Raw genomic sequence first — 24,477 nt, forward strand, 5'->3', positions numbered from 1 at the left:
GCCTCAGACGCCTCCGGGGCAGAACCAGGACAGTGTCCTTAACTGACCTCACCCGGTGTCACCACCACTTTCCCCCTCCACTCGGCGTCCTTCCAGGTTTACCCTGCCTGACTCTTCGCCCCAGACATTCCCTGAGGCCTGCCCAGTGCTGGGCGGTTGTGTGCTGGGCTCTGGGGGACCGCGAGCTCACCGCTGGGCGCCTCCACCTTCCTGTCCCGTTACTACCCACCAACCTCACCACCACCAGGGGGATCCAGATATTCTCACATTTGACCTGATTCCTGCCCCAGCTCGAGGAGCACAGAAGGGCCCAGGATTTGGGACTTGGGACTAGGGAGACATAAGCTGCTTTGACAGCGGTTTCTGAGAAGGGGGTCTCTGGATATCCCACGAGGGAGATTCCTGAGACAGGTGTCTTCATCGAAAGTCAACTAATACTCCGATGGGAGAAGGGCTGTGCATGCTGGCACCTTGGTTTTCGAAGTTCTGCGCTTCCCTTCTCCTGTCCATCCCTGAACCTAAGTATATACGCTGGACTGATAAGCACGGTTTCTTGCAGGCCTCACTGAGGAGCATTGCTGGAATATGAGGAGGCTCATATTCTGGAGCCTGGAGGCATTAAAGTTACATTGGAGCACACAGTTTTCGGGGACATTGAACTGCTCCGGGAATCCACAGGAGCCCTCTGACCCAACGGTCTCAGGAGGGCATGAAAAGGCGACAGAATCGCGTGAAAGGGAGCCGCGATACCTATATAGACCTCCAGGGGGCAGCATCGACCAGGGGATGGAGTTCTTCATCCGCTCAAACTTGGCCGACTGCTGAAGAGCCCCCTTCATGCTCCCTTCAAGCTGAAGCAACTGAGGGACTTTTCCTTCAGTCTAACAACATTCAGTCCTGTGGCTTAGATGGGTCCTTGTGATCCCCAGGCTGAAACTCATAACTTCTGGCTAACATCACCGCCCCTCAAGCTTCTCCTTCACTTTTTTCCTTTTGCTGATGACAGACACACTGGCCTCACAGACCCAGAAGCATCAGGGATCACTCCTTAGGACGGGACTGTGTCAATATCCTCCTTCCCTTTGCTAACCTGTAAGACTCGTGTCTGTATCTGGCACATCGGTCCCTGTCTTTACCTAGTGTCATAGGAAGGACCTGGAGGTGTCCTTATGGATTGTAATAGCGCCCCAATGCTAAGGGATCTCTGTCCTTTAAAGAAATATCATTTCCCTCTATTTTTACACCTCGGTGCCCTCAGCTTGTCCTGAGTTATTTCTTAACTGGACTCTCTGGGAAATATCTACTCTGTGTCCAACAGCTCTGTTTCTGCATAAAATGCGGGTGCCCATCTCAGCATCAATTTCAGAGCTATTGAATGTGGACATGTACCCTGAGGACAAAAGAAATAAGAGATTCCTCCTTTCTTCCCATCCTATCAATATGGACCCACCCACCCTCTATTTAAGAAGGGTGGCTTTTCAGATTTTAGGAAATCAGGCATGACGGGAAGCAGGCAAATTGGCTGGGTTCCAACATAGATTTAGGGTAAAGATTCAAGGAAAGAAGGAGAAAGCAAGACCAAGACAACTTTGAAGGGAAAAATAGAATCAGCTCTCTCCATCCTGGGGAAAATGGATGTAGCAATTCATGTTGCATTTGAGTTTATAGAGTGTTTTCAGATACAAAGTTCATTAAACCAAGGCATATGTATTGATCCCCTTCTCTGTGTTCTGTGACAAGCACTGTAGATTCAGCAGAGAATAAATCAAGGTCCCTGAAATCATAGAGCAGATATGTCATCTCACCAAATTCACACACCTGTCCTTGGAGGTGTTCTTCCTGGTTCATGTGCTGGAGTAAGTAATGAACCCAACACCACACAGCCGTTCAGTGGTTCGAAACTTCTGTGCCCCAAATTCACCTGTTCCATGACTCCAGGCTGGGAGTCATGGAGCTGAGGAAGCAGCTGTCTGCAGAGAAATAACAAATTAACTCTGGTGAAGTAAGAGTAAATGATTAGAAGGATCTTTACAGAACTGAGGGAAAAGCTGGACAGGCAGGATTTAGAAAGGACAGAAGCCAGGACAATTCCAGGATTTAGGGACCAAGGGTCAGAAGACTGGTGGGCGGGGAGCAACGTGTTCTCCTGACCTGGCTTCCTTTCCACTCTGAGACATTGCTGGCTCTAAGGCAAGGCTCTTAATCAGCATCCCAAAGGATCTGTGAATGAGGATGGGGAAAAGTACATTTTATTTTCACTAGCCTCAAAGTGAAATTCAGTATTTCTTCAGTTGTCTGTAGAGAATTTTTAAATAATACTAAAATCGACTTTTTATTGTTACCATGCACCAGCAATTCTACAATGATAGTGACAAAACACTGCTGCCTGTGGTGCAGCGCCCTCCCACTCCACCTCTCTTGGTATATCACCGCACACAGGAGAATTAACTATTTTCAGTTCACATACACACACTTAGCCTTTGGAGATTCCCCTTTACCCTCAACTCTCCCTCTCTCCTGAGGCCTCCTCAACCCGATCGTCTGTAATCCCATCCCCTGCGTGGGCAATGATTTCATGGCCATCAAACCACCTTCCATCAAGGGTTTGAATATAATAACCAGCTTCCTCTGCATTCCTCAAGGACACGTAGTCCACACCAGCTGCGTGCCTAGCAAAGAAAAGGAGTTTCTTAATTTGTCCAGGCTTGGAACACTCCACTCAGAGGTGTTCTCTGACCTCCTTCGGCACCAACGGATCATCCTCTGAATCCACTGGATGAAATATATTTTTGATGATGACAACTCACTCATGGTACATTCTGGTTGGCCCATCTTGCCTCTCAGGTCTCCAGTCCAATTGCTTCTGTTGCAGAGACAGCTTCTTCTTGTAGATTTGAGGCATCATATCACTCCTTCAGCTGAAACTTTGCCACTTTGACCTGTAATGTGTGGCTTCTTAATGTTGTGTTAATTTCTGCTGTACAGCAAAGTGATTCAGTTATACATATATAGTTTTTTTATATTCTTTTCCATCATGGTTTATCTCAGGATATTGAATATAGCTCCTTGTGCTATACAGTAGGACCTTGTTGTTTTCTGCTCTATATGTAATAGTTTGCATCTACTAACCCCAAACTCCCTGTCCATTCCTCCCTATAGCTTCCAATTTCATCTTCATCGAAGAGCTGTGACGCAAGATCCAAAGATTTCCTCTTCAAATAACAGCAAAGCCCACCTCCTTTAAGATTTCTTTGATTTTCTTTGTAAAACTTGACCTTAAATTCTTCTGACGATCTCTCATAATAATGCAAAATTTGGATGTCAGCTGTGTAAATTCACCTACTGTAATGTCTAGAGGCAAATTAGATATATAATACATTTGTATTTCTATCTTTGTGGACATGAGACCATCTTGCTTCTTCCTCTTCTCTCCCCTCTTTTTGGGATCAGTGGGTTTGAGGTTTTTCTTGCAGAAGTTCCTCTGCATTCCTAGAATTGACGTCTTGTATTTTTGCGGTAGAGCTAGACATGCTATCATTAGAGAAGCCATAATTGGTCTGATATGTAGCAATGAAACCTTCTGTGATCTTGGGGAACCAAGCCCCCCTCCCAGAGGTAGGCAGTGACCCCAAGCTGCTGCCCCCAAAGAGTCCATTTTTCTACCAGGATCTTCTTGGGTGTCTCTGATCTTGGAGTCATTCTTGCATTTGCAGCTGCTCATCAAACTCCTCATTCCCATCCAAGGGGTGGCTACTTGGCTTTCCTACCTAGCACAGGGCAGAGGCCAGGTGAGCCAAGAGGCTGCTCCCCTGGGCTTGGGAGCCACCACCGAGTTATCTGAAATGCCTGTCCAGACACTGTTCTCAACATTTAACACACTAAGTCACTGGCTCAGCACAACAACCCTGTGAGGTCAGAACTATTGTTATCCCCATTTTACAGCAGAGGAAATGGGGGCCCAGAGACCTTGCCCAAGGTCGTGCATGACAACGCTGGGATTTGAATCCAGCAGGTCTTCTCTAGAGGCCACATCCTGAACCGTCACTTCTTATAGCTTCCCAGAGACTAATGAGATGATATCCAGCCTGCCTCCCATCCCTGTTTTTATATTTAAGAGTGAATATGTAAACTCCCTGGCCCACCTACTCTACCGCGTTGTTGTCTCCACCACACTCTGTGCTTTCTGGCTCTGACCCACGTGCCCCCTCCTGAACCCACCCTCGTGCCCTCTAATAAGCTGGGAGTCTCCTCCTACCCTTCACTTCTCCTTGGAGTGCCCCCTCCATTTCCTGGCTTTAACCGAAATTGAACTCTCCCTGGAGGGTACTACCTCCTCTGCAGGCTTCTGAAATGACAGCTGTTTATTTTCTTATAGGTGAGGGTGCTTTCATTGCTCCAGATTGCTGCCTCCAGACCCTCCTCCTCCACCCCACCCCACCCCCAGTTTCTGCTTTAAAATAACCCTCTTCCTCCGGGGCTCAGCCATTGGGCTAAATTGCTGTCTTCCTTTTTGCTACTGTCTGTCCCCTCCCAGACCTCTCCATCTCGCTCAGGGGGACTCTGGCACTCGGCAAACTGTCTGTCTCTTCCCATCTCATTGTCCAAGGAGGGGACCTGTTGCCCACCTGACGTCTGAACACCTTGGTGACTTCATGCCCTGGACCTTCTCCACTCCGACTTGGCCACCCTTCCTCACTGTCACACCCTGGACCTTGTCATCTGCAGCGGCTCCTCCAGAATCACTCAACCCCCATCTCCTAAGCTTCCCCCCTTCAGTCTCTCCTCCTCTCGCAACCATTTCTCAGTCTCCCGGGACCTCCGGGTCACTGGTGCCTCCCTTCCTCCAGCCCATCAGCCCCACCTTATGTGGCTACAGCTGTGTGGTCCTTCATTTCATCAGCTCTCTCGACAGTATCCTGAACTGCCTTGCCCCGCTATATTTCCATCCTTTGTATGTCTCAGGCAAAACCTCAACCCTGGTGAGCCTAATGATCTTTCTTCAGGAGTTTATTCTTCAAGCTAAGAAGTGTTGGAGGAAGTCTCGAGCCAGGAAATGGTCACCACTCCTCATTCGTGGTCCCTAAGAGGCATTGCTTCGTTAACCAGTCACATCAGCCTGGTCATTGGCTACATTAAACTCCCTGTTACTGGAGCCTATGAGATGCCTCTCTGTCTCCACCTCACATTCAGTTGATGATCTTGCTCTTACATCACAGAGAAAACTGAAGCCATTAGAGGTGGACTCCTTCAATCACGTGTTACCAAATCCACATAGCACCTGTGCCCATCTCTCCCTGTTCCTTCAGAAAAGAGCGATGGTTTTCCAACTTGGCGCATCAGAATTGCCTGGAGGGCGTGTTAAAACACGTTTCCTATTCAGCGGGTGGGTGGCTAGAATTTTCAGTTGTAACTAGTTTCCAGGTGACGCTTGATGCTGCTGGCTGGGGACCCCACTTTGAGAACCACTGGAGCAGAGGCACTGCCCTCCTCCTGCCCAAAGCCAGTTTCTCTACCCGTGACTGCATCCCATGTCCTTGATTACCCTCCCCCTTTTCCCCTCCTGAATCTTCAGCCTCTCCCTCTCAAAATAAAACACGAAAAACCAACCCCCACCTCCACCTCACCTCCTCCTCTGACCACTCCCTGTACCTCTCCATCCCCTCACCCAGCCTCACTCTCTCGCACACAGCGCGTGTACATTGATGGGATCCTAATTTGAAAAGACATGTATAAAAGACATTTGGGGGTTCATCTGAGTATATTCTGTACATCAGGTGGTATTAGGGACTGACTGTTATTTCCTTAGCTGGAGGAAGTCCTTATTTTGAGGCCATGTGTGCTAAGTGTTCACGTGTGAAGCGTCACAATCTCCTAAATTTTCACATGGTTCAAGGACTAGATCTAAATATGTAAATATTTGTATGTATGTATGTATAAAGGATAACGATTTTAAATTAAGTGGTGGATGTACAAGTGATCATTATACTATAGTTTCAACTTTTCTGTATGCTTGAAACTTTTCATAATAAAAAGTTGGGGGAAAATTCTCTCTCTAGTCCCTCACTTCCACTCACACCTCAACCCTCTTGGGCTGGTGTCCACCTCTCCCAGGCCACACAGGTGCTTTTTTTTTATGACCCTCATTTCATTAAATCCATTATTTAGTTTTCTTCTGCTTGACCTCCCTCCAGTATTCAATGCTTTTGACCAATTCTTTTATTTATTTATTTATTTTTGGCTGCGTTGGGTCTTCGTTGCTACACGCAGGTTTTCTCTAGTTGCAGCAAGCTGGGGCTACTCTTCGTTGCGGTGCACGGGCTTCTCATTGCGGTGGCTTCTCTTGTTGCAGAGCACAGGATCGAGGTGCCTGGGCTTCAGTAGTTGTGGCGCATGGGCTTAGTTGCTCTGCGGCATGTGGGATCTTCCCGGACCACGGCTTGAACCCATGTTGCCTGCATTGGCAGGCGGATTCTTAACCACTGCATCACCAGGGAAGCCGTTGACCAACTCTTCATTGAAACACAGTCTTTATTTGGCTTCCAGGACTGAGCACTCTCCTGGGTTTTCCCCTCTCACTCTGGCTGCTCCCTGCTCCTTTGTTGGCTCATCCTGCTCTATTTGGTCGTATTGGAGATCCTCAAGGGTCCTGAGCCCTAGACCCTTCCTCTTCTCATGCTACACTCTGCCTCCAGGAGATCCATCACTCCTGACCTACGGCTTCAGTTGCTATCTGCTGATCACTGTCAAATTTATGTCTTTCCTCTGATCTCCAGACTTGTGGATCTGACTCCCTACCTGGCATCCCTACTTGGATGTCTCAAAGGTACCACAGACTTAGCATATTCAAAAGTGAATATGTAAAAGTGAATTCGAAGTGAATATGAATATGATCACAAACAGTGTCATGCTCAGATCTGGACCACAGGGGCCCTGCTCTGGTCCACAGACTTTAGGGGACCTCACCTATCATGTGCCACATTTATGAAGCCACACCTGGGCACCTTTGTCACTTGGGATCCGGCCCTCAGTTCTGGCACAGCACAACCTGAAACCCTGACCTTCTGCTCTCATAATTAACATCCTTCCGGCCCCAGGGAAATGCTTCTGCAATCTCTTACCCTATATCCTGGAAACAAAAGATGACTACAACCGAATCCTGAGCAAGTTTGAGGTTGTGTCTCTGCCAGATTCCAAAGCACACACTTTTGGGGGGTGGGGAGACGTTAAGCAGTAGAAGCTCATTACAACAACCCAATTGAGCAAATCTTCATGGCTGCATTGCCTCTGTTGCTTTGTATTTTTTTCTTTAAAAATAGTAATTTAAAAAAGCATTACAGTTATAGCTAAAGCTCATCCCATTCCTCTCCTTTCTAGGTGGGAATTATCATTCTGAAGTCACTGGGAATTATTCCCATGCATATTTTCTACTTTAACAAACAGGCTTTTGTTAATATAAGTATAATTTATTTATTTTTGGCTGCGTTGGGTCTTCATGGCTGTGCGCGGTCTTTCTCTAGTTGCAGTGAGTGGGGGCTACTCTTCATTGCGGTGCGCGGGCTTCTCATTGTGGTGGCTTCTTTTGTTGTGGAGCAAGGGCTCTAGGCGCGTGGGCTTCAATAGTTGCAGCATGCAGGCTCAGTAGTTGTGGCTCGCTGGCTCTAGAGCGCAGGCTCAGTAGTTGTGACACATGGGCTTAGTTGCTTAACCACTGCGCCACCAGGGAAGTCCCAACAAATAGGCTTTTTTTAACATGTATCATTGTTTGTGTATTTTAAAACGCATAAATATCATACAACATCCACTTTTGCAACTTTCTTTTACTTATATGTTGGTAAATAAGTCATTTATTTTAACTGCTGTGTAGCAGTCCACTGTAAGAATAAACCGTACTTTATTTATCTATTCCTTTAAGGACAGATTAGGATGTTTCCACGTTTTCTTGACAATCACATGATACTGCAATGCCCATTCTTATCCTTGCCTCCTGTACATATGTAGAAATTTTTTTTAAGAGTTATGCATGATCAGGGTTTGTTTATTTATTTAATTTATTTTTGGCTATGTTGGGTCTTTGTTGCTGCGTACGGGCTTTCTCTAGTTGTGGCGAGCGGGGCCTACTCTTCGTTGTGGTGCGTGGGCTTCTCATTGTGGTGGCTTCTCTTGCTGCGGAGCAAGGGCTCTAGGTGTGCGAGCTTCAGTGGTTGTGGCTCACGGGCTCAGTAGTTGTGGCTCACAGGCTCAGTAGTTGTGGCTCGTGGGCTCTAGAGTGCAGGCTCAGTAGTTGTGGCTCACGGGCCTAGTTGCTCCATGGCATATGGGATCTTCCCGGACCAGGGCTCGAAACCGTGTCCCCTGCATTGGCAGGCGGATTCCCAACCACCGCACCATCAGGGGATCCCCTATAAATGTTTTCCTAAGGAATACATCTAGAAGCCGGAGCACTGGGTTTTAGGGTATGTGTATTTTCAGCATTAAGTGTTGCCAAATTTCCCTTCAAATTTGTTATAGCTGTTCACACTTCAAGCCAAAATGGATGAGTTCCTAATATCCCACATTTTTGTCAACACTTGGTGTTATCAGAGTTATTTTAATTTTGCTGATTTAGTAAAGTAGTATCTCATGGTTTGGGTTTGCATTTCTGCATTATTAGGGAAGTTGAGCATCTTTTCCTATGTTTATTAGCTATTTGGCTTCCTCTTTGATGACTTACCTGTTCATAGCTTTTGCTCATTTCCCCCTGCCTTGTCCTTTTTTTTTATTGATCTGCAAGAGTTCTTTATAAATCCTGAATACCCATCCTTTATTGGTCATATAGGTTGTAAATAGTCTCACAATCTGTGGCTTGTCTTTTTGTTTTGTTGTTTCTTGTCTCATAGAAGTTAAAATTTTTTTTAATGTAGTTGTATGTGTCAATCTTTTATTGCCTGTGTTTTTGTATCTTGTTTAAGAAATCCTTCCCTATGCTGATATCATCAATGTATTCTCTTGTATTTTCTTTGAAGAACTTAGTTTTCTTTTTCACATATTTAAGGTATCTGAAATTTATTTTTGGATCTGTTGTAATGCACGGATCCATTTTGTTTTTCATTTGGATAGCCAGTTAACCCCAGACAAGTCAAGAAATAGTCCATCCTTCTCCACTGACTTATGTTCCTTTTGTCATATACAAAGTTCTCATATCTCTGCGGGTCTGATTCTGGACCCGTGGTCTATCTATTTGTCCATGTGTCAGGCCTACACTGCTTAAATCACTCCAGCTTTAAATCTGTGATATACGGTGAGGCAAACACTCCAGTATTCTTGCACTTCAAACTTGTTTTGACTTTTTTTGGCCATTTACTCTTCCACAGGAATTTAAAGAACAGCTTGTTAAATAGAATTTAGATTAGAATTGTACTAAATTCTAGAACTTTTTTTTTTTTTTTTTTTTTTTGCGGTACGCGGGCCTCTCACTGTTGTGGCCTCTCCCGTTGCGGAGCACAGGCTCCGGATGCGCAGGCTCAGCGGCCATGGTTCTCGAACCTAGCCGCTCTGCGGCATGTGGGATCTTCCCGGACCGGGGCACGAACCCATGTCCCCTGCATCGGCAGGCGGACTCTCAACCACTGCGCCACCAGGGAAGCCCTCTAGTACTTTTGATTAGAATTGTACTAAATGTATAGATTTTGATTAGAATTGTACTAAATGTATAGATTTGAAAAAAACTAATCAGCTGTATATTGAATTTTCCTCCTCATGAGCATGGCATATTTCTCCACTCTTTTTGTCTTCTCTTCATGTTCTCCAATAGAGTTCTATAATTTTCTCCATAAAGCTCATGCACATATTTTGCTATATTGATTCCTAAGTACCTTATAGTTTTTGTTGCAATTACAAATGGTATTTTCTTAAAACAAAATTTGTTTATTGCTGTTGTATAGCCATATTGATGTTTGAATATTCATCTTGCCCCCAAAACGGTGTTAGTTTTAATTGTTTGTAGGTTCTCATAAATTTTCTATGTAAATAATCAATCATCTATGTATAATTATGGCTTTACTTCCACTTTTTCTTATTGTGCTAGTTCAGACCACCACCACCCCCAGCACAAGTTGAATAGAAACAGTAAAAACTAGTATCTTTGTATTAGTGTTGGAAGTTATTTTCTATTCCTAGTTAGCTAGATTTGTTTTTTAAATCATTAGTGTTAAACTTTATCCAGGTGCATCTCTACATATTGGGACAATCATATTTTTTCCTTTTAATATGTCAATGCTGTAAATATCATTAATAGATTTTTTAAAGTAGACCATCCTTGTATTCCTGGAATAAACTCTGCTTGGTCACACATACACACGTGCATATACACATGCACTTGCACAAACTCCATTGGATTCAGTTTGCTAATATTTCATTTAGGATTTTCAATCTTATAAGTTCAATTGGTCCTCTTTTTCCATTGTCTGGGACGGTCTATATAAATAAATAAACAGTTCCTTGAAGAGTTAGCAGAATAATATACTTATAAAGCCATTTGGGTAGTGTGTGTGTGTGTGTGTGTGTGTGTGTGTGTGTGTGTGTGTGTGTGTGTGTGTACTTAAAATTTCTCATTCAATTTATTAGAATTTATAGAGCTGTCAGGCTTTCTATTTCTTCTTGAGTCAACTTTGGCTGTCTTTCATCTAATTTCCCCAGCTGTTCAGGACTGAGACCTCATCTGTCTCTGGGTGGCTGGTGAAACAGAACAGGTTGACAGAACCTGTTCCTTCCCAGCCCCCTCCTAGTAACCGTAGCCACAGTCAGCTCACCCTCTGGCTTTCAGTTTTCTCTTTGTTTCTAGCACCTGGGATTTTACTTTCCTTTTGAGAACTCAGTTATATGTTTAATTTTTTTCCTTTTTATCAGTATTTCTAGGTGATGGTGCTTTTAGATTTTCCACATCCTCCATCTTGCTTGATTCTGAAGTTGTTCCCATTTTACAGATAAGAAGGCTAGGGTTCAGAGTGGTTTAAAAGCCAGCTGAAGGTCACACTGCTAATCCTTTTACCTAGTTATTGAACCCAGATTTCTGGTTCTGAATTCTCTGCTGTTGCCATATTATTCCATGCTGCCTTCTGAGGCCAAAGAGGCAAAACCAGGAAGGGGCATTAGGAAGTCAAAGGGAGAAGGGGTCTCACGGGCAAGGTGGAGGACTCTGGGACGGAGGCTCAACCGTGGACGGACAATGCCAGGAAGCGTGGAGGAAGGAATGGTGTTAAGGAAATGACATATGGGACTCCTGGGCTGCAGCTTTTGGAGGGAGAATCACGGCCTCAATCCATCCTGAGATCCTGAAATATGCGTCCCCTGCCCCAGATCCAGGCATGCATGCATCCTTTCAACCAATATTTCAACTCCATATTCGTAGAGTGTCCAGTTCCAGGTCCAGGGAATGACAAGAGTGAGCATCTGCAATCCTGGCTCCTGCCCTCAGGGAGCTTACGTTCCATGGGGAGCCAGACACCAATCGAGTAATCCCCAAAAAACACAGATCTGCAACCACACACAGTACCTCGGAGAAAGAGTGCGCCTTGGTGTGGGAGCTCAGAGGAGGGGAATTTGACCCGAAAGGAAGGTCTGAGTACCTTCCCTGAGGATGTGGTAAAGGAGCTGAGATCTGAAGAATGCACAGGAGCTAACTTAAAAGAGAAATGGAAGAAGCCTTTCGGGTGGAGGGCCCAGCCTGCGGGAGGAAGCACGCCACGGTGGAGTAGAGCGCTAGGGAGTGACAGGGGTGAGTAGTGGGAGGTGAGGCTGGAGAGGCCGGTGGGGCCACACCCCAAGGGGCCTTAGAGGCCAGGTTAAGGACTTGGGTCTTTAACTTAAGGTCGGTGGGAAACCATTGACTGTGTTTCAGCAGGGTGCCTGAAACCATCAGATTTGCATTTCAGAAAGGTCTCTTACTCAGGCATGCCTCTTGTTTCAGAGAAGGTCTTTCCGGCCTCTCCAGTGATCTCAGTGATTCAGAGAAGAGCCAGACAGTCCAAGTGGTCGCTGGCCCAGGGAGGTGGAGGGATGGAGAAGAGTGGACAGACTTGAGAGATATTATAGTGGATACACTCGTTAGGACTAGATTCAATATTGAGATGCTCACCACGAACACCTGAGATCACATGCTTCAAAGGCGGGGCCACATCACACACCTGTTTGTGGTACCCAGGTCCTAGAACAGTCCTGACACATGGTGGACTCAATACATAGTTTCTGAAAGGGTGAAACTGACCAGCGGTCTCCCAAGTGATCCTTTTACCTTAGAGGTTCTTTCATCCCTTCCTGCATGTGGCAATAATCAGCCTCTCTGATACATCATCGGGAGAAATCTGCCAAGTTCTAAAGAGTTTTCTTTGGGGGAAGTTAATACAAGAACTAAGGTCTACCTTATCCTTGAACATGAACAATAACAATAAATTTACTGAAGGTGCCGCCCAAGGCGGAAACTCCCCTAGCAGAACCTCCTACAAGAGTGAATGATGACGTGCCATCCTCGGGGCCACGCTGGGCCCCAGGGTGCCAATCTGGAGGGGATGCTCCGTGGGACTCCCTGCTGACTCTTGTTCAAAACCAGTTTCCCAGCACATGAAGAAGACAGTAAGTGAGGAATCCTGCGGAAGAAGTGCAAATGCAAGGAAGTGCTTGTACTGGCCAGGTGTTTCTTGTCTTCTTCCACACAACCCTGTTCTACTTTTTCCACACCCAGAACCTCCCACTTTCTCCCCCAACCTCCCTTGGCTTCTTCCACTGGTCTCCATCTCCTCCATTTCCCTTCCTTCTCCTTGGATACATGCCTCTGCCTATTTTCACCTTTCAATAAGAGGCCCATGGTGCTGCTGGAAAAAGCAGCCTCCGTCTGGGCTTTATTCTTAGTGTGAAATGCAGTGAAGGTCACAGAAAGCCCTGAAACAGGGCCCGTGGGTCCAGGAGTGGGCACAGGGAGATGGCCTCATCCGATGGGGTGCTGGGTGTAGCTTTAGCACCGGAGGCAATAAGCAGCCTCTGGGGGAAGTGATGGGGTTGGGTGGGATTTGTGGGCAACTAGAATTTGATGGTGGGGGTTGTCATGGAGATCTCTGGGGATTCAGTTATCTCTTTAAAAAATCCCTTCAAGAAAATCCCGGGAAATCTGATCCGTCCGTGATGGCAGTAGGTCTCAGGCAGCCTGGTTAAACTTCTCAGATGGAGGACAGGAGATTGGAAGTACAGATTCTTTTCTAAGAAACAGGAAAAGCTCTTTTCCTGGGGGATTAGATTGTGGACTAGAAGTGAGGTGGACCTGGCCATTCCAGCCCTGAGTAGGTTCCGGTGAGACACTCTGATCACCTAATGTGGTGGCTCTGGCGGGGATGGGATGGGTCAGGGAGCCGTGCCCCATTATGCCTCCCACAGAAGAGGCAAGTCACTCCGACTGTGGAGGGAGTCTGTCCCCAGGGCTGCCCTCCTGGAGTGCTGCGGGGTTGGCGGCCCGCTCTGTTCATCCCTGTCCTTCCCACTGGGTGTGGACGGTTGTCAAAGCAGAAGGGGGCTCTGAGTGAAGCCACAGCCATGGAGGCCAGAGCCATAGGGCCTGTCACCTGTGTGGGAGTGCAGGGGCAGGGTCAGGTGGCCCCGTGGCTGCAGCACTTCCCACACTGGGGGCAGGGAAAGGGCCTCTCACTCAAATGGACCAGGCGGTGCTGGGAGGGGTGGGAGCATGACAAAAGGAGGCTCCACAGTCCAGGCCAGAAAAGGGCTTTGGGGTGGGGGCAGGGGCTGCTGGGAGGGACGTGGGACAGGGTCAGCTGTGACAGCAGAGGGGTCAAGGGGTAGATGGGGAGCTGGAGGTCTGTCCTGCCTTCTCCTTCTCCTCTGCCTTGGCTCCCAGCCTGTAGGGGAGGGGGATGAAGGTGAGAGCAGCCAGGAGGAGGGGGAGGCAGAGAGACCAAGGTGGCGCAGGCAGGCTGAGCCCCGCCCTGAGGAACCCAGGGCACAACTTTCCCGTTAGCCGTTTGCCAGGGTTTTGAGGGCAGCTGGGTGACAACCAAGCCCTCAGGGTTTGGCCTCACCTGGGCAGGGGTCTCCTTTGGTCCTGGGCTCTGGGGCTCAGCTTCTGCACTTAGACACATAATCTGCTACGGTTTGGGGACCAAGAAGCCTGAAAGAGATAAAATGAGGGGGAGACTAACAGAGAGAGAGGCTCCCCTCCCCCACAGGCCCCCCACCTACTTCCTTCTTCCCTCCCGTCCATCCAGCCTGGTGGCACCTCCTCTGAGAAGCTCTTCCTGACCACCCTGCGGCTTCCAGTGATGCCCCTGCCCTGAGGCCTGGCATCCCTCCAAGGGGACACTTGTCATTCACTGTAAGGACCAGAGCATCTACTGCAGGGGTTCTGGGCCCCGAGCACATCAGATTCACATGGAGGGCTTGTTAATACACAACTGCGGGCCCCACCCCGCAAGTCCCTTTCCTATGCGAGGTCGTGTGGTTTCTAAGTGGCGAGGTGGAGATTTGGACCCCGATCAGTCTGAATCGAATGTCTTTCTTTCTCCACCTTGCTCCTCTGGGTAGTTGCTCTCCTTTTATCCTCTGTATCTTGTCTCTCAACAAAATAATCAGGTTCCCTTTTGTATACTTTGTGTCTCTCACTTTGCCTCACCCATAGGTGCAGGCTTCACTGACAGAGGCTGAAAGACTTGGGGAGCTATCTCAGGGAGTCGGGGTGGAACAGAATTGGAGCAACCCCCGCCCCCTTCTGCCAGCACTGGGGAAGGGGAACGCCTGGTCAGGTCAGGTCAGGCAGTCATTTTTTCTTTGTTGTGGGCAGAGGAGATGGACCTGGAGCAACAGTTCTGTATGTCACTCACATGGTGCCATCTAAAGAAACAGGCAGCCTGCGAAGTTCAGCGTCTCGGGGGCAGAGGAGGGTGACAGAGCACTGGCAGCAGAGAGGGGTCCGAGGAGGAGCGTGAGAAGCGGAACGGCGGAGAGGGTGGGCCGTGGTGTGGACTGGGGCCCTAGGAGAGGAGAGACGGGGGACCAAGGCTCGCAGGCGGCTCCAGAGTGAAGCCAGAGGGCGGGGGAAGAGGCAGAAGGGCCACCGGGTCGGGTAGGGCTGGCGACAACGAGGAGAGTGAGGAAGTGTCGCTCCGGGCAGCCGCTGGAACCAGAAGAGAAGCCGGGTTCATTCCAGACTCTTCGGCTTCCGCCTCGGTACCTCCCGCGACTCCTCGCCATCGTTTTCTCTCCCTTGAAACTCCGGGAGCGACACCCACCTTCCTCCCGCCCTCACATCCCGGGAGCGTCGCCCCCCTGGATGCCTGGGGTGGGAGAAAAGGGGAGCCAGGATCGGGGATCCAGGGAGGCGGGGGTAGAAAGGGGCTTATACGAGGGTGAAGTGGGTGTTGTCTATTTCTACAGGGCGAGAGGTCTCGGGGGTGGGCGCCCGGTCACCTGGGCTGGAGGGTACCCCCTGCGTCCGTCGTACTGAGGGTGAAAGGGACGACGGGCAGCAAACGAGAAACGCCAAGCGTGGAGTGAGGTGCCCTCGGGCCGGCGAGTCTGACGCCGAGTCTGACTCCTTAGCCGGGAGGGCCGAGACTAGACTGAGCGAGCCACGGGAATTTGGGGCGGAGTGGGGTGGGGGCGCGAAGGGCAACGGAAACAGGAAGTGAGGGGCAGAGAGGCCAAAGCGGGTGGCGGGAGGCAGCGTCAGTCCCTCCTGGGGAGGCGATCCTCTCCACCTCGCCGGGGCGTGGCGCGCTACGTGGGCCCCGGACCCCGCCCGCGGAACTCGAGGCGTGGGGGATGCGGAGCAGCGAGCGCTTTACTGGATGCCCCCACCTGGGCTCTCCGCTGCCGCCGGGACCGGCACAGAACTACAACTCCCGGGCAGCCCTCCCTCCGCTCAGCCCCGCGGCTCGGCGGGCACCGACCGGCTCGCTCGCTCCTGGGAACTGTAGTCCCTGGCCCTGCCCGTCTTCTTCGGGAGGCTACCCGGGGGCGGGATATGTGCAGGGAGGTTCTCGCAGCCCTCCCCCCATCCGCGCCTTTTCTCTCCAGCTTTAGAAACCAGCTTCTCGCAGGGACGAGGAATTGTACCCCTTCCAAACATCTCGGGCCTGCCGCGTCACCCTCTTGAGCCACTTTCCTTCTTTCCCTGTGGTATTGAAACCCGGAATCTCAGCCTGGGCATTCAGGTCATAGGGGGAAAGCTTGGGATCTGACTTCACACCTCTCGGCTCTCCACCCTGTCTCTTACAGCTTCACAGGTCCTTCCAATTTTCGTTCACATTTGCTGATCTGAAGGTTCAGGAAAATGGGATCTACACACCATGAATACCCTTTGACATTTCCTCCCCATTTCCAAGGCTGATTCTACATGATTTCTAGGGTTCCCTCCCCGATCTTTGTTTTCCTCTCCTTCTACTAACCCCCGATAAAGAGACACAAAACCACAGGTTTCAAAGAGGAATAAAAGCAAATTTGTTGTTGTTGGTAGAAGGGCATGATGGGAAGGGCTCTTCACCCTTCCCAACATCTTGCATGGATGGGAGGTTGGGGGCAATAGAAAAGGCAGTAGATGGGGGCGCAGGCCCCACTCTGTACAATATAGAAGAATCTGATATAGATACTTTGTATAAAAGCCACTTGTCCTCATTTGTGTCCTCTTGCTGGCTGGCCGGGCTGGGGGGCTCTGGGGGACAAAGAAGCTGGGTGGTGGGCCAGGACTCAGGGACACCCCATGGTCCCCATCCCCTGGCTGTCCCCTTGAGGGGTCACTTTGGATCCTTGGTGGGGGCATAGCAGAGCTCCAGTGGTCGGGACACTTTCCAGAACTTCTCATTCACCAGCTCCAGGGTTAGCGAGCCATTCAGTGTCTACAGAGGGGGTGGATGGGGGAGGAGAGGGAAGAGGAAAGTAAGTTGGGAAAGATAGTAAAGGAAATGAATGAGAGGAGAAAAAAAAGGAAGAAGGAATAATAAATGGGGCAAATCACGGAGACGGATGATGGGGAAGAAGGATGGACAGAGAAGGGAGAGATGGGAGATGCAGAGGGAGAAGAGGGCTGGTCAGTTAGGAGGTCAGGATCTCGGTTCTGCGTCCCCAGGCCACTCTCCCTCCTCTCCTCTCACACCGCTGCCCTCAGAGGCTCTCACCGTGAAAGCTCCGCCCCCGGGGGCGATGTAGATGGTATACTGCTTTTCGCTGACACCCTCCAGACTGGGCAAGGCAGGCTCTTCAGGGCCGTCACCTCCTCCGGCGCCCCCACCCTCCCCACCTCCCCCATCAGGTCCTCCGGCGTCAGAGGCGCCCCCTCCAGGCCCTCCTGGCTCCCCCGCCTCTTGCTGCTGCCTCCGTTCGAGGGCAATGCGCAGGGCCAAGTACTTGGAGAGATGGTCCACTGTGGCATTCCCAGTTGTCTTCACATACCTGGAGTGGGAGAGAGGGCAGGTTGAGGGCACAGGAAGCCTCAAATGGAGAAGGGAAGTTGGGGATTTCCCAAAGGGCCTCTGGGTTAGGGATTCTTTCTGGGTTTGGGCGAAGCCCAATTCTGATGGAAGATCATGAGACCTTTGGTTTCTCAGTGGTCTGGGGAAGGACGAAACTCTCACCTAGTCTGGCAGTATTCTCCCTTCTCCACGAGCAGGGGGTGGGGCCGGAACACGAGCTCAATTTCTCCACCTGGCTCTGGGGGACTGGGAGCCCCGGGAGGGCTTGGGGGGCCCAGGGTTCCCCCTCCCAGGGTCCCTCCCCGGTCACCAGAGTCTTCAGAACCAGCACCCCCACCCACCCCACCAGCGCCACCTCCCCCTGTCCCTACGCTGCTCCCCCCTGCGCCCCCTCCACGGGGTCGCTTGGGAGCAGGGCCTGGGGCAGAGTCAGGGGCGGAGTCTGAGCTCACATCCTCTCCATCCCCCTCTCCCTCCCCAGGCTCTCCTTCCCCCCCACTCATCGTTGTGGTCTGATCTGACCCAGGCATCGGCCGCCTCACACGCTGGGCCCTGTGGAAACAAGTGGTTGAGGTTAGAAAGCACCAAGGATAAGGGGTTTAGATTTTAAACTTCAGAGAATTAAGAGATCAGGGAAATCTTAATGATGATACCTAATATTTATTACATACTGACTACATGCTAAACACATTGTTAAGTATTTTGCACTGATTGCCTCAAATTATACAAATCCTATGGACACAGGTAATTATATCATCTCTATTTTATGGTTGAGGAAACTGAGGCTTAGAGAGGTTAAATAACTAGTTTGAGACCACAGTCTCTTTGCCTCTCAAAGCGTGGTCCAAGAACCAGTAGCACAGCCTTGTAGAGATGCAGAATCTCAGGCCCAACTTGTGACCTACTGAATCAGAATCTGCATTTTTAACAAGACTCTCAGGTAATTTAGATGCACATTAAAGACTGAGTGATGCTGGACTAGGAGGTGATTTAATTCCCAGCAGTGTGAACTCAGAGCTCATGCTCAAAAAGCACTCTACTGTTCTAACTTCCAGAAAGTTAGAAGATGAGCTATTTCCTTAAGAACAGTAGTACAAGCTACAGTTTACATCCATGACCTCCAGGCGTGACAGTTAAGACTGTGATCAGCACTCAGGATGCTGAGGCTTAGAAGCAAAGACAGCCCCAGGAGTCTGACCCACGGATCTGTCCCATCAGCACCGCTGCCACCTTCTTCGTGGCCCCCGAACCTGTGCATGGCCTGCATTCGCAGCCCCTCCTCAATGCTGGAGCTCAGCGCCTGCTGGTTGTGCAGGCGGCTGAGGCGGATGAGCACCCTGTCTTGGTGGGCCTCATATTCCTCCCGGCTGGGGTAGATCTTAGAGATCAGAGCATCGAAGTTGGGGTCTGGCCGCAGAGACCGCTTGGATACCAGCTTCTTTCGGCAGGTAGGGCACTCCTTGTTCCTGGTGTGGGAGAAAGGAGGCCCTGAGGAGTCAGTCACCAGGGCATGGAGGGTCCAACTCTTGTCCCCCTCCCCCCATCTCAAACCTGTCCCTCCTGTTACCCGCTGCGCAGGGCCGTGACAATGCAATCAGAGCAGAATCGGTGGAGGCACTCCTTGGTTGTCATCGTATTCTTCAGCATGTCCAGGCAGATGGGGCACATGAGCTCTGAATGCAGTGACCGAGGGGAAACTGCAATTTCTGTGCCATCCATGATGGCTTCCTGGAGGCGTCGATGAGTGGAAAGGTGGTGGGTGGGTTGGGGGGAAAGGGGTTTTAGAAACAAGTGGTCCATGAAATTGGAGTCTTGAGAAATACAGTGAGATGTCAGAATCTGGGTACCTCACGTTGGCCACATGAGGAAATTGGGAATTCTAAGAGTAGGAGCTTTGGAATAGGAGGATCTGAGGTTTGGTAATAGGCCTGGGGATGGGCGTGGCACAGATTTTCCATCTGTGGAAGACTTACTTGGTCAACAGAATTTCTTACAGTGCAGTCCTGGTACTACCTATATCAGAATCCCCTAGGATGCAGGTTAAAAATGCAGATTCTGGGGCTTCCCTGGTGGCGCAGTGGTTGAGAGTCAGCCTGCGGATGCAGGGGACACGGGTTCGTGCCCCGGTCCGGGAGGATCCCACATGCCGCGGAGCGGCTGGGCCCGTGAGCCATGGCCGCTGGACCTGCGCGTCCGGAGCCTGTGCTCCGCAGTGGGAGAGGCCACAACAGTGGGAGCCCCGCGTACCGCAAAAAAAAAAGCAGATTCTGGGGTTCCATCCCTTTACTGTATCACAATGTTACAGGTAGGGCCAGCGGGAATTCCATTTTTAATAAACTCCCAAGGTGAGTCTTAAATGCACTGACCTATGATGCGGACCTGAGGAACGGGGAAGGTAATTTCAGCCTGTTTACTATCTTTCAAATGAAGATAGTAATACTTGCTCTACCTCTCTGGCACGTCTGTTTTTAGGATTAAATGAGATAAATGTGAAAACGCTTTGAAAGATTAAGGTAATTCAAAGGGCCGGGGAGTGTGAAATCGGGCAGAATGGGGCAAAAAATGGAAGAGGCTGTGAGATGGGGGTCTGGGGAAAAGGAGTAAGTTGTAAAGGGAGAATCCCTGTCACCTGAGGGGTCCGGTGGAGCTCATACAGACTCAGTTCCCACGTTTTGCTGGCATTCTGGGCATTCGCCGGCGTCGTCATGGTGACCGGGCACAGACCCCCACGAGGGCTCCACCGCCGGGGAGGAGGAGAGGTAGGCTGGGGAGTGGGGGAAGGGGGAAGGGGAGGAAGAGTGTTAGGGGGGCCGCCCCTCGCGGAGACCCCGCCCTCCCTAGGCTCCCTCCTCCGCCCCCCACTCCGCGCCGGCGCGGCCCCTCACCAGCTTCCAGTTGTCCGCGCTCCCGCCGCCACAGCGCCTCTTCCGGGGCCCGGCCTCCCCGGCCGAGTTCGCTCGGTCCGCAGCCGCTGCTCAGACAGCAGCTCCCGCTGCCGCCGCCGCCGCCGCCATGGCCCGGGCGCTGGGGCCCTACGTCACTTCCGCCTGCCCCTCCACTCCACTCCACCCCCCGCCGGCAGAGACGTCACCCGCCAGTCGCGGCGCGGGTGGGAGGCGACGTGGACGCCCGGGTTCCCCACGGCCCCCGCGAGCAGCCGGCGTCCCCGGAGTCCCGCGCTACGTGGGGATCGCAGTCTCCGTCCCCTGGCCAGCACCGTCGCGCGGCCGACCTCAGCCACTGTCCCCTTCCAAGGCCCCCACTCGGGGCCTCCGCTCTGGAGGGCGGGGCCTGGGATCTCTCGGACCCCGGGAGGGGACAGAGGGAATTGGAAAAGGGGCCACCTCCCCCATTCCGCGTCCCCTGGCGGCTCTGGGGAAGGGCGCCCCTCCTCCCCACACACAACTTCTCCATAACCCCAGCCCGGGATTCCGGGGAAAAAAGAGTTGCAGAGGAGCCTCTGCCGCTACAGTCCTTCAGTCCTGTGAACGCAACTAAGTTCCGACGTGCCCGGGATTCCCTTACCACCCTGGTGACCTGCTCCACCCTCCGCTTTGGCTCTCCCTAGACCCTCCGACCCGCTCTCCCTTCGAGGTTTGGGGGCGACGGCTCGGGACGTCCAGACTCAACTCTCGGCCAGAGCTAGAGACTCGAGAATTGCGTTTGGACAATCAAGAGCCGCGGCCCGGGGCGGGGGAGGGAGGCACACGGGAGGTATGGGGGAATGGAGACACCACGCGGAAGCAGGGACACAGACACACACACAGACACACACACACACACACACACACAGACACACACACACACACACACACACACACACACACGATGGGGCCCCTATCGGGGAGGGGTTGTGCGCGTGTAGGTGGGGGGCACAAGGGGCCGAATGTCTGGAGTGGGAAGCGGGCAGAAGTCTCCTCCAGGACTTCCCAGTAAAGGAAGGCGACCGGGAGGGAAGAGAAGAGGAAGGGGCAGAGCGATCCCCATTGAGGGCAGGGGATGAGAGGGATACGGGGGAAAAGAGACCGTGATGGGCGTCTGTCTCCTCCAGCTTGAACTGGGGCTCCCGGACTTGGGCTGCAACTGCCAGGGGGTGGCCTCTTTCTGGGACAAGGCAGCAGTGGGTCCCCTCGCCCCCTCCCCCAGTTCCCCCCTACTTCCCTGTCCTCGCCTTCAGTCCGTGGCCAGTCCTTATGTGGGCTCCAGAGTCGATTAGCGCGGACCCCCTCCCCTTCCTCCTCCTCCTCCCAGCCCCCTCCCTCCCTTCTGCTCTCCTCCAGCCCCTTTCATCGGCTGGCCCATTCCCCTAATCCTGGCCCCCTCCCCTAATCCCCCCCATCCGACCCCCGGCCGGCTGCAGCTATTGTAAGGTGGAGAGAAAGGGGAGGGGGGGACTCAGAGAAAGGAGAGGGGTGGGGGAGGGCCACCTGTTCCAAGACCCCCTCCCAAGGATAGACTGGATACTACGATGGGGCCATGAACAAATCACCCTTGGGGACCATAAGGACCCAGGGAATTGGGGGAGGGGACTGGGGCTGCAGGATCAGTGGAAGGGGGTGGGGCAGAGAGCCCCTCCCTCCAAAAGACCCAGAGTGTCACGCACACACAGTGACACACACTCTCTCCTCTCATACCCGGCGGCGGGGGTTGCCCTGGGAGACCAGGCAGTGAAAGGGAACAATCCTTCGCGAAAGGGAAAGGAGGGGGAGGTGGCGAAGGGTCTGAGGACTTGGACACAAGAAGAACCGGAGGTGGCAGGGAAGAGGATTTGGAATTTATTAGGGTCACAAGCACCCCTGCCTCCCATATTCAGCATTCCTGAGCCATACACTGCCACCCCTTTTGTAGCCTGGGAACTCTGAGTCCTCATCAGCAGGAGGCCCGGCAGAGTGGTGGGATAGTGAGCAGAGTCCGGGGTCCTTGAGGCAGTTACATGAAAAGACCTCCTGGGAGGGGCAGAAACATTTGGACAGATGTATAGGTGGAGACAAATGGGCTGGGGGGGAGGCATCCACTTCTGTCCTTGGCCTATGGGAACTTCTGCCCTTCCCTCAGTGGCTCCAGACTCCCCTCATTTGCTTTCTGGGTTCCACTTCTCTGCCCTCTTCCTCCCCCTGATGGCCTCATACCAGTGACTTCCACTGACGCCCCTGTGATGTATCCACTGTCTTCAGATGCCAAGAACGCGACCACATCTGCCACATCTATGGGAATGGTGGGGAGAGGGCAGAATCCTACTCACTCTCACAGACCCAAAGTAGCCACCTACCCGAATCATCCCTCCCCCAACCACCAATCCTGGTGAGACCCTCTCAGATACCACAGACCTCGGGATCTCTTCATTCAGGCCCCCTCTGCACTCAGTGCTCACCCTCAGGGTCCCCCATATGTCCCAGTGGGATCATTCCAGTCACCTGTAAGGAAACACTCGTGTGAGTGAAGGTTTTTTTCATGGTTTTTTTTTTTTTTTGTAGACCGAGTCTGTGACTTTTTTTGGTCTTCATTCCTTATACGCTTGCCGAATATGCCCCTCACTGGGCCCAGCATCCTCTCTCTGAAGCCCAGAGAGTTTGGCTCTCTGAATGATTCTGCCCTCCACCCACAGTCTCCTACCTTGTCCAGTACCTTCTGTGGCACTTTCTGTGTCATGGGTGTTTTAATGAACCCTGGGAGGACAGAGTTACAGCGGATCCCATGTCTGTGGAAAGGAGAGTGGCTGCTGACTCCAGAGAGGACTGAACACTGACCCTCCCTCAGACCTTCCACATGGCCCCAGGTGTCTGACCAACCGTCCAAGCTCCCGGGCTGCAGTCTGGGTCAGCCCAACCACTCCAGCCTTGGATGCTGCGTAGTTTGTCTGTCCCACGTTCCCCACCTTTGGGTGAGCCAGAGATTGGGGTTAAGTTGGGAGTCCTAAGGAGGGGCTCTCCTCTCTGTGCCCACTTGGCTGGCTGACCTCGTCCCAACTCAACCTGACCTTCCCTACGATGCTACTGATGTTGATGATGGAGCCAGGACAGCCACTGGACACCAGGGCTTGGGCTGCAGCCTGAGTGACTAGAAAGATGCCCTGGGGGTGGGGAGAGAAAGTAACAAGGCAGAAAGGATCAGCAGGGGTGACACTCCTCCAACTCCCTCCCCAGGCTAGAGGGCCCAGAAGTCATGGGTTCAGAGATCACCACCTTGAGGTTGACAGCTATGACTTTGTCCCAGTCATCCTCAGACATGTGGAGCAGAAACTCATCCCTGGTGATGCCCGCACAGGACACAACGACAGATGGCGGGCGAGAAAAGCAGGCCTATGTAAGGGGTAGGTTACACACCAAAAAACCTTGTAGAGCCGAGGGCACTGGAGGCAACGTTAGGGCTTTAAAGGGGGCGACGTCGTCTCGCTTTTTCACCTGCACTTGATCCACCAGGCGCCTGACGGCCCCGGCCTCGGACACGTCAGCCTGGAAGGCTGCGTGGGCCCCGCGGGGTGCCCCCTCGTGGCTTCCCGGCCCTCCCAGCAGCCGCACCGTCTCCCGTGCCGCTGCCCCGTCCAGGTCGCAAGCGGCCACAGTGGCCCCCTCAGCGGCCAGGCGCACACCCACTGCTCGGCCGATGCCACTACCAGCACCTGAGATGGGAGAGAACACGCGGGAAGGGGGGGGAGGGAGAAGTGGGCAGGGGTCAGAGGTCAACAGGGCGCAAAGTTAGTAAAATTCGGACCACAGGCCACAGCGGTTGTAGAGTCCGAGGGCGCGCCCCGACGTCACTCTAGCACACCAATCCCCCCGGGGAGAGGACACCCGCCCCCCAACCTGTGACCAGAGCCAGCGCGAAGCGAAGCCGGAGCTGAGACGCCATGGCGGGTGGCGAGTGGGCGGGCCCCCAGCACTGAGCCAATCCGAGCGCAGAGGGGGCGCGGCGAGAGCAAAGCCGGACCAATCGAAGACCCGCCAGCGTTAGGCCACTGGCGGCCACCCGCGCAGGCAGACCTCCAACCGCGGGGGCGTGGCCAGACACCAAGGCTTGGGGGCCAGTGGAGCCGGGA

At 52.0% G+C, this 24,477-nt stretch overlaps 2 protein-coding genes across 4 annotated transcripts; both read right to left on the reverse strand.

The window, feature by feature from the left end:
• Positions 1 to 16,449: 16,449 nt before the first annotated feature.
• On the reverse strand, positions 16,450 to 20,520 carry RING1 (ring finger protein 1). 2 transcript variants are annotated; one of them, XM_079934037.1, is made up of 7 exons: positions 20,327 to 20,520; positions 20,071 to 20,205; positions 19,009 to 19,169; positions 18,692 to 18,907; positions 17,604 to 17,993; positions 17,148 to 17,421; positions 16,450 to 16,868 (listed from the first exon to the last, which is right to left on the reverse strand). In XM_079934037.1, exons 2-7 carry the CDS (start codon positions 20,146 to 20,148, stop codon positions 16,767 to 16,769), a joined length of 1,221 nt encoding a protein of 406 aa, XP_079790163.1. In that variant the 5' UTR covers positions 20,149 to 20,205; positions 20,327 to 20,520; the 3' UTR covers positions 16,450 to 16,766. The 2 variants fall into 2 exon arrangements, with proteins under 2 accessions (XP_079790163.1, XP_079790164.1); XM_079934038.1 differs by lacking the exons at positions 20,071 to 20,205; positions 20,327 to 20,520 and adding an exon at positions 19,415 to 19,979.
• A 1,558-nt stretch (positions 20,521 to 22,078) lies between these two features.
• HSD17B8 (hydroxysteroid 17-beta dehydrogenase 8) lies at positions 22,079 to 24,358 on the reverse strand. Of its 2 annotated transcripts, XM_079932792.1 has the most exons (9): positions 24,245 to 24,358; positions 23,843 to 24,060; positions 23,624 to 23,740; positions 23,419 to 23,511; positions 23,231 to 23,316; positions 23,055 to 23,139; positions 22,813 to 22,855; positions 22,571 to 22,645; positions 22,079 to 22,387 (listed from the first exon to the last, which is right to left on the reverse strand). In XM_079932792.1, the coding sequence occupies exons 1-9, from the start codon at positions 24,288 to 24,290 to the stop codon at positions 22,371 to 22,373; spliced, it is 780 nt and encodes a 259-aa protein (XP_079788918.1). In that variant the 5' UTR covers positions 24,291 to 24,358; the 3' UTR covers positions 22,079 to 22,370. The 2 variants fall into 2 exon arrangements, with proteins under 2 accessions (XP_079788918.1, XP_079788919.1); XM_079932793.1 differs by lacking the exon at positions 23,419 to 23,511.
• Positions 24,359 to 24,477: the final 119 nt, after the last annotated feature.

This window comes from Stenella coeruleoalba (genome assembly GCF_951394435.1).
Source record: "Stenella coeruleoalba genome assembly, chromosome: 10".
Lineage (NCBI taxonomy): Eukaryota > Metazoa > Chordata > Mammalia > Artiodactyla > Delphinidae > Stenella > Stenella coeruleoalba.

Coding starts and splice junctions, on each gene's coding strand:
- RING1 (XM_079934037.1), bottom strand. CDS start 20,148: ATGACGACGCCGGCGAATGCCCAGAATGCCAGCAAAACGTGGGAACTG. Junction 19,170..20,070: donor AGCTCCACCGGACCCCTCAG/GTGACAGGGATT, acceptor CGACGCCTCCAG/GAAGCCATCATGGATGGCAC. Junction 17,994..18,691: donor CGAATGCAGGCCATGCACAG/GTTCGGGGGCCA, acceptor TTGTTTCCACAG/GGCCCAGCGTGTGAGGCGGC.
- HSD17B8 (XM_079932792.1), bottom strand. CDS start 24,290: ATGGCGTCTCAGCTCCGGCTTCGCTTCGCGCTGGCTCTGGTCACAG. Junction 23,512..23,623: donor TCATAGCTGTCAACCTCAAG/GTGGTGATCTCT, acceptor CCCCACCCCCAG/GGCATCTTTCTAGTCACTCA. Junction 22,856..23,054: donor CACAGAAGGTACTGGACAAG/GTAGGAGACTGT, acceptor GTTTCCTTACAG/GTGACTGGAATGATCCCACT.